Source organism: Oreochromis aureus, linkage group 16 (genome assembly GCF_013358895.1).
Source record: "Oreochromis aureus strain Israel breed Guangdong linkage group 16, ZZ_aureus, whole genome shotgun sequence".
NCBI classification, from domain to species: domain Eukaryota; kingdom Metazoa; phylum Chordata; class Actinopteri; order Cichliformes; family Cichlidae; genus Oreochromis; species Oreochromis aureus.
This window is the reverse complement of record NC_052957.1, coordinates 25,832,653-25,840,856: the sequence shown is the minus strand read 5'-3', so window position 1 is coordinate 25,840,856 and position 8,204 is coordinate 25,832,653. Positions and strand designations below refer to the sequence as shown.

The 8,204-nt window shown below is 42.7% G+C and overlaps 1 protein-coding gene across 2 annotated transcripts in view; it reads left to right on the top strand.

The window, feature by feature from the left end:
• The first annotated feature begins 526 nt into the window (after nt 1-526).
• The window catches only part of klf7b (Kruppel-like factor 7b), a 64,656-nt gene continuing 56,978 nt past the window's right edge, over nt 527-8,204 (top strand). Inside the window, exon 1 of one of the 2 annotated variants that reach the window (XM_039600273.1) lies at nt 527-583. In XM_039600273.1, the coding sequence (XP_039456207.1) occupies nt 539-583 (45 nt within the window). In that variant the 5' untranslated portion in view covers nt 527-538. Of the gene's footprint in view, nt 584-1,408; nt 1,902-8,204 lie in introns of those variants that run through there. The other variant, XM_031732957.2, reaches the window with a different exon arrangement.

The window sequence follows — 8,204 nt, the reverse complement described above, 5'->3', positions numbered from 1 at the left end:
TTCAGAGCGTGGAAATTATTTCTGCCATCTGATCCTTTAAAAGCTTATAACAAGTCAAGCGGATCTCGTCTGTCGGATCCTGAAGCCTGAAGACAGACAGTTACTTCAGTTTTCAATAGTAATAATAAAAAAAGTCATTCATATCAAATAGATCACAATGAACATTAGACACAGAAACAGTAAAACACCATTTATATTTGATTATGGGTTTTTTTTTCTCTCTCTAAGCTCTTAAATTTACAAAATGATGCTTTCAGAGCCTTCACGACTCATTTTTATAAATATTACGTTTATTTTATTTTATTTATCAAATTTGGTTTGATTTCTCTAAATCTATCTATCCACAGGGTACTGCGTGCTCCAGCATATTGTTTCAGAAGTGATTTACATATAATTTGCACTATTCATACCCAACTAGAACAAGTTGCTGGAGGAGTGGCCTAAGGTTCACCTGAAGCCAATCAGAATACTGCATACTGAATAATATTTAAAGCAAGCAATGGCTGCAGCTGGGTGAAGAGGTTTGCATAGTGGTTTTATGGAGTCTCGTCCAGTCTTATGTTCAGGACCTGATGCTGCACAGGTGAGACTTATAGAGGAGGTATGGATGCACCATGTGTTTCAAAAGCTGCATACTCTCCTGTAAACACTCAATCAAAAATATCTTAGGAAGGGAAACTGAAGTGTAGAGTGCAGGCAAAGTGTTTTTGAAGAAGTGCGTGTTAAACTGTGAAGGTTATATTCAATGTGTAGAAAAAAAGTGTAAAATGTAGCTTTATTTTAACTAAAAAAAACAACAACATGTAAACTGATCAGGTGGGTGGATGGCGCTGAGCTCTCCCCTCTGCATCAGTGCTCTCTGTGTAGACGTCGCCACATGAAAACCACATGGAAGCTTCTCTGCGGTGAAGCTGTCACACCACCAAAGAAAATACAAACACACACACATTTTTATTTTCACACCTCATCCCATTACTCATGCTAGTTCCACTTCTTTCTGCAGTTTCATAGGGCGGCTTACATCATGTTGTCACTGTTTCCTCGCAGCGGCGGTGGCAGCAGCACTCGTGGTTTCTCTACTCTCAGCTTGTGCAGTCTGTAATGACTGAGAGTGGAATGCTGGCGCTTTTATATAGGCCTCTAAAAATAACTCACCCCTCACTTCCATCTACAGCCGGACTGACAGCCCGCTCCAGCCAATAGCGACTCTGAATCCCCTGAATGCTCCGCCCCTCTCGCGCTTTCTCCTCGCCTCCTTAATTGGACGCCAGTGACATCATCAACCCTATTTACCTTATAAGGTCACGCATGAAATTGACTGACAGGTGGCTCCTCCTCTGCTCCCCTCCCCTCTCGCACCGGTCGCTTGGAATTGCAGCGGGGTCCAGTCTGCTGCTGGAGGAGCAAACCTGGCAACCTGGCAGCTTGTACTGAGACCGATTGGCAATCTGGCAATGCGGAAATAGATCTGGCACCCCCCAAGCCAGGACTGAGGAGAGAGGCGTGACAGAGCGAGCGGAGAGGAGACGGGATAGCACTGACAGAGATCAAATTAGCAACTCTTCTTTCCCTCTCAGCTTTTTGTTTTTCTTTTTTTCATTAAAGTGCTCAGGTGCGCTCATCCGCACCAGTTTTGGGCTTTTTTAAATTTTTTGTTTTGTTTTTGGGGGTTTTTGTTTTCTAAAATTTGTTTCTTTAATCTGTCAAGTGTGAGGAGAAGAAAGAAGAAGTGCGTTTCTATCGTTTGGATTCTGGACTTCTTTACTGACTTCTTCTTTTTTTTCTTTTTTTTTTCGAGCATGGATGTGTTGGCGAATTACAGTATTTTCCAGGAACTCCAACTCGTCCACGACACTGGTTATTTCTCTGCGATGCCTTCCCTGGAGGAGAACTGGCAGCAGGTCAGAGACGATGCGTGTTTCTCTTCTTTTCCGGGAAACTGACGGGCTTAGAAACTGGGATGCGTGCGCTGGGTTGCTGTTTTCCGCGTGTGCCTGTAGTGTTTTGCACCAGCGGAGCGCTCATGAGCGCCAGCGAGAGCCCCGTGTAGTTGCGTCTTTTTTTTTCTCTTTGCTCACATGGAGCACGGCGAGGTTCGTTGACAGGAGAAAACACGCACACGCATGGGAAACAGGCGCGGGTGGGGGGAATAAGCATGGAGCTTTACGCACTAATAGCACTAATAGCCAAACAGTATCCCCCCCAAAAAATGCGTAAAAACCCTCTAGTCATACCAATGATCCCTTCCATTCTCTTTAACCACACTTTCGGCTTCATTAAAGCATCTTATTAACCATTTAAAAGCAGAAGCATGACGCTATTGCTCCGTGAAATCCACCGCTATGATTTTGAACTTAAATGTGAGAAACATGTGGCCACATCCTGGGTATGCATAGTGCCAACGTTTGAATGCTGTGGATGAAACTCTGAAAGTGAAAAATGTCGCTTCCGTCTAATTTTTGCTTGTAGTTGTGATGATGATGGCTTTTTTCCACGAGGCAGAGAGAAAGGGATCGACATTCAGTTTGTCAGATGAGAAGCAGATGAGGATGCTTTACCCTTTTAAAGTTACTCCAGTGTTGTTTTTAACGCTAGACTGAAACGTCTGAGCGCTCTTATGTAGTTTTAAAATTGACTTTTTTTTGGTAACTATACTGGGAAACCTTGATTGATCTGCGCTGTTGTAGACTGTGGGCAAAATTGTAGGCTGTCACTGATGTAACTGACAGGGTCAGACGCGAAGTGAAGGTGAAAGTGAAATTTGTGTCTTTGCAGTCTGAGCCCATGATGGAACATTTAGGTGTCTGAATCCGAGAGCGTGATGCCGCTTTAGTGTGGCTGACGTGATCGATGGATCAGATATGTTTGGACTAACACGCACACGCGCACACACACACACACACTGGAGGAGAGTGGGGAGCTGTGGAAAATGGACACATGCTTAATAGCAAGTGACTTGTTCTTAAATAATATATCCACATCTGCCACTGTTTGTTTGCAGATAATCCTGTTGAATTATGCATTATGCACGTCACCCTCTATAGAACATACAGTGGACCCTTCATGCGAGCCCGCAGACTATTTTATAACATTTTTATTCAAACGTAAAACCTTCATTTTCATAGCATGAAACAGATAAAACGCGATTTTCTCTGCGCGGAGTACGTACAGCCACGCGAGTTTTGTGGTCTGTGGGTCCACCAAAAAAATGAAACATGTACCACATCTTTCATTTTTTTCTGTTTCACACACAGAGGCGATGTTTAAAAGGCTAAGCAACACAGTATATTGTATGGGTCATGTTTTATGATTTGCTAACCAATCACAGGGTGATATTTTCACTTAAGTTTTCCCTGCTTGAACTTGAGAAATGGAAATTTCTGTTAATTGGAATCCACCTTACAGCCTCTTGTAAGTGTGTGGAGTGCCTTTATATGAAATCTAATGTTCAGTAAATCAGTCCATCAAAAATGCCCCAGTGGACCCCTGCATGGCACAGTCTACTCCGACAACGCTGGTTTGCTCTGTTTCATGTATTTGAGTAGGGCTGAACCATGATGATTCCCACGGTGCTGAATGAAGCCCAAACTGCGGTTCTCCTCTATGACTGTCTTACTGACACAAATTCACAATGTCTCATCCTATTTTTAGTGCACACACTTCCAGCCACAGTAACCTATTTTTTCTGTCTGTTATATCGTTAATTGATTAAGAGTGTTGAGGAGGAAAACTAATTAGGACTAGTCTGGTGAGTTGGAGCAGTCTTTATTCCTGTTTGCTGGCCAGGCCAACGTGTCTTGGACACCTGAGTTATTGATTTGCTTGCAAATATTTGCTTGGATATCTGGGGCAAAAATAAAAAATAAAGGTTAATACATACATAAAACACACACACACACAGCAACAAAAGCAATACCATCTAGGGTAAATAAAATAGTTGCCACACAAAAAGAGCTGACGCTGCCCTCTGCTGAGCAGTTTTACCCCCTCCCAATGTACTTCACACTGGGGTAAAATTTGTACTGTTTGTTGTTTTTCTTTGCCATTGAAGTATATGTGGTGTCTTCATACCAAGAATCATAGTTACATGTTCATTCTTGTGTTAAAAACTGAGCATATGAAAGTCCTTAACTGTACGTGCAAGGTAATGCACACAGTAATCAGGTTAATTAGGGTGATCAAGAGATTTTTTTTAAAGCTTTTCCAAGACAGAAGCGCTAACTTGATGCTAAATGCAACAGAAATGTAGTCTTTCATTACTTAGCTTACAAGACTTCATATCTACAGTATTACTGAGCCAGTCTAAAGCAGACTCTTCTAATTAGCTCGCTCCTGTTATGACTAGTTAGCTTTGAGCAACTTCCTGCCAATCAGCAGGACTGGTTAGTAATAACATATAAATTAATCAGTAGGGTTTTTTGCAGTGATTGTTCCAAACATGCTTAGCCTAGCCTATCACCAATACTTAAGGCAAAGTTGCCTTCCAAGTTATCAAAGTTATAACATGTACATGTCTCATTAGCTTTAAATACTGAAGTCTCTTGTAGTTAATGAGCAAATAGCAAGCTACATAGCTTAGAGCTACTTTTTGACGTACAAAGCAGTTGCTGTTGTTTTCTTAACAGGAACATTTTAAATGAAAAGAAGGCTAACTTCAAGCTTTTTCTTTTGGTGGAAGCTAGCAGTTTTCACCTGCTCACAGTGTTTGTGCTAAGCTATGCTAGCAACCTCCCTGACCTCTCTCTACACAGAACACACAGAAACAATTGCAAATACTATTTTATGCCTCCAGGTAAGACATTCAAACAGCATCCAAAATATTAAGAATTTATTTACTTACCCTGCGGCTGTGTAGCCGTACAAACAGCTATGTGAGAGTTCATATTCATCAAAGGGAGCGTTTTTGATTGAAAACTCGGTTTTCATTGTGGAAAGCGCTGGGTGATTATGGATGGAAGGCCAAAGCTTCGAAAGAGGGAGGAAAGAAAATGTAAATGTGTTTTTGTCGAATTCATCTGCACAAGTGGCGACGCAGAGGGGAGAAAGACAAACATACACACACATAAAGCAGGCACACCCACGTTTTTTTTTTCCACTCTTGTTCCTTCTGTCTTCTTCTATCCCCTTATTCACTCCATCACACACACACACACACACACACACACACACACACACACGCTTGGCTGGCATGCACTAATGGAAAGCTGTGGTCTGGCAGGACTCATCCCGCCACTTTCGACAGTAATTGGCCGTTTTCTGTCAGATGGACGGAACAACACACACGCACAGACACACACTCAGGCAAACAACACACACAAGGAAGCAGATTTGTGGATGTCATTTATCTTTCCTGACTGTCCCTGTTCCTGGTCTTTGTTTCCTCATACAGGCCTCTTTTATCAGGCTCTTTGCATCATGGCTAAACATGTGGAAAACACACTCTCGCTCTCTCTCTCCTGCCTATCCGCCTTAGTGCCTCTGACAGTATTGAGCCCATGGTCTGTGTGTAATTGCTGCATCTTTGCAGGTTTGGGATGATGTGATGGGCTTTAGGGATTTGTGAGTGTGTGCCGAGTGGCTCAAGGATCAAATAGCAAATGCAGGCTCCCCAATTAGATGTAATCCATTTATTTCAAAGCAAGGCTACGCCAAAATCTGATGAATGAGGGGGAAAATGGACACAGTGAGAAAAGAAGGACGACGAAAGTGAACCCTGGAGCAGACGCTTAGGTTTCATGTGGTTACTGTAAATCTGCGTTTACAGTCTAATACGCTATGTCGACAATCTTTGCAGGTGTCAAGCCTATTCCAACGCCCAACGGTGCTTTTAACTGGCCGACTCGCACGGTCTCTTTCCCATCTCATCCCTTAGTTTACATGCTCTGTGTGTCCATAATTCCTTTCAGGCTGATTGATTTATTTGCTGTGGTACCATTACAGCACTATGCTGGCCCAGCAAGCTCAGTGTCACTGAGATACAGTGTCTCCATTAGGCCAGTCTACAACCCGGTATCTTTTTCAGGGATGCTGTCTGCCAGTGTTGTGCCTGTGTGTGTAGATTTAACCATGAAACATAGCTTTGTCCAATCAGTCGCTGCCTTTTCAAAATGAATCCTCAGAAATCTAACCTTTGCTTGCCTTAATATGAAATAATAAAATTCAGAAGCAGAGATTCAAATCATAAAATGTATTAGCAATACTCGTGAACATCAAAAATCACGTCAGTAATAATTGACCGAGTCGGCTCGAAAACTTGTCTTTCTTCTCATCTTCTCGGTAACCTGTTAACCTACTGCATGGACCATTACATGAACCCCTTTTTCTGTCTATGTCTCTTTCTCACTCCCATCTTTGTCTCTCTGTGTCTGCCTGTGGCTTGGGGCAGGCCCGGGGAAGTTTGACAAGATAATGAATTGCCATGCATGCTGCAGTTTTTCACATTTCACAGCCCAGTAACTCTGTATGTGGCGGTGGAGGAAAGAATGGAGGGGACGGAGAGGCAGCGAGACACAGAGTGAGAGGAAAGGATGAGAGAGACACCAGAAGACAGATAAAGTGCATAAAGGCAGATGAAAGTTAGTCAGAGAGAAGAGAAGATGTTTGTCCATCGCCTTTCTGCTCTCATCTTCTTTTTGTCTGTGTCATTTCCCGGCGTGTGTTAATGCAGATACACACACACACACACAGTTATGTAATTGTATGTGGAACACAGCTGCTTCCTCATAGTCGCAAAAAGAAGATGAGTGAGAAAAAAAAACAAAGGAATGAAGAGAAAAAGACAGAGACAACAGAACAGAGAAATTTAGCTGTGGCTTGTGTAATGCCTGATTCAAATGTCGGAAAATCTACTTTAAAAAAAAAAGCCACTTAAAATGGAATTCATAAGTTCTATTCAATTCAGTTTTATTTATATAGCGACAAATGACAAGAACAGTCACCTCAAGATGCTTTATATTGTAAGATAAAGACATTAGAATAATACAGATACATTGATGAGCCCCGATGAGTAAGCACTTGGTGACAGTGGGAAGGAAGAACTCCCGTTTAACAGGAAGAAGCCTCTAGGAGAACCAGTTTCAGGGAGAGACAGTTATCTCTAATAACCGGCTGGGGGAGTTAGAGGAGGGAGACGCACTGTGGAAGAGAGCCAGAGATGAAGAATAAAAATTGTGATATTTTGGTTACAGCTTTTAATGCATAACATTAGTTAATGTTCTTTTGTCCTTACAGTTCATCCCTTTCACCTCTTTTTCTCTTTTTAGGCTAAGCTTACTTATTAACACATCTTAACCCGACAGTGTTTTGCTGTTCATCCAGCATCCATCCTTTAGTCTAGAGGGAAACAGATCAGGCATTATGATCACGTGCCTAACATTGTGTTAGTCCCCCTTTTTTCTGCCAAAACACCTCAGACTCCGCAAGGCATGGACTCCACTAGACCAGTGAAGGTGTGCCAAGATGTTAGCAACAGATCCTTTAAGCCCTGTAAGTTGTGAGGTGGAGGCTCCGTGAATCGGACTAGTTTGTCCAGCACATCCTACAGATGCTCGATTGGATTGAAATCTGGGGATTTTGAATGCCAAGTCAATACCTCAAAGTCATTCCTAAAACATTTCTGCTTTGTGGCAAGGTTCATTATCCAGGTACATTATCATTAGCTTTCCACAGTACTCTTCATGGAATGAAAGGGGTACATGGTCTGCAGAAATGCTTAGGTAGGTGGTACATGTCAAAATAACACCCACATGGATGGCAGGACCCAAGGATTCCCAGCAGAATATTGCCCATAGTATCACACTGCCTCTGCTTCCTTGCCTTCTTTCTATAGTGTGTCCTGGTCCCAGGTAAGAAACACACTTGCTCTCGGCAGTCCATATGATGCAAAAGAAAACATGATTCATCAGATCAGGCCACCTTTTTTCATTGCTCCGTGGTCCAGTGTTGATGCTCAAGTGCCCAATGTTGGTGTTTTCAGTGGCCAGCTTGGGCATCATGACTGCTCTGTGACTATGCAACCCCATAAGCAACAAACTGTGATCCACTGTGTATTCTGACACCTTTCTATCAGAACCAGCATCACCTTTTTTGACAGCTTGAGCTACAGTAGCTCATCTTTTGAATCGGTCGGTACAGCCTTCACTCCTCACATGCGCCAGTGAGCCTTGTGTCACCAGTAGGTCCTGGTGTACACTCTTCCAGTTCCA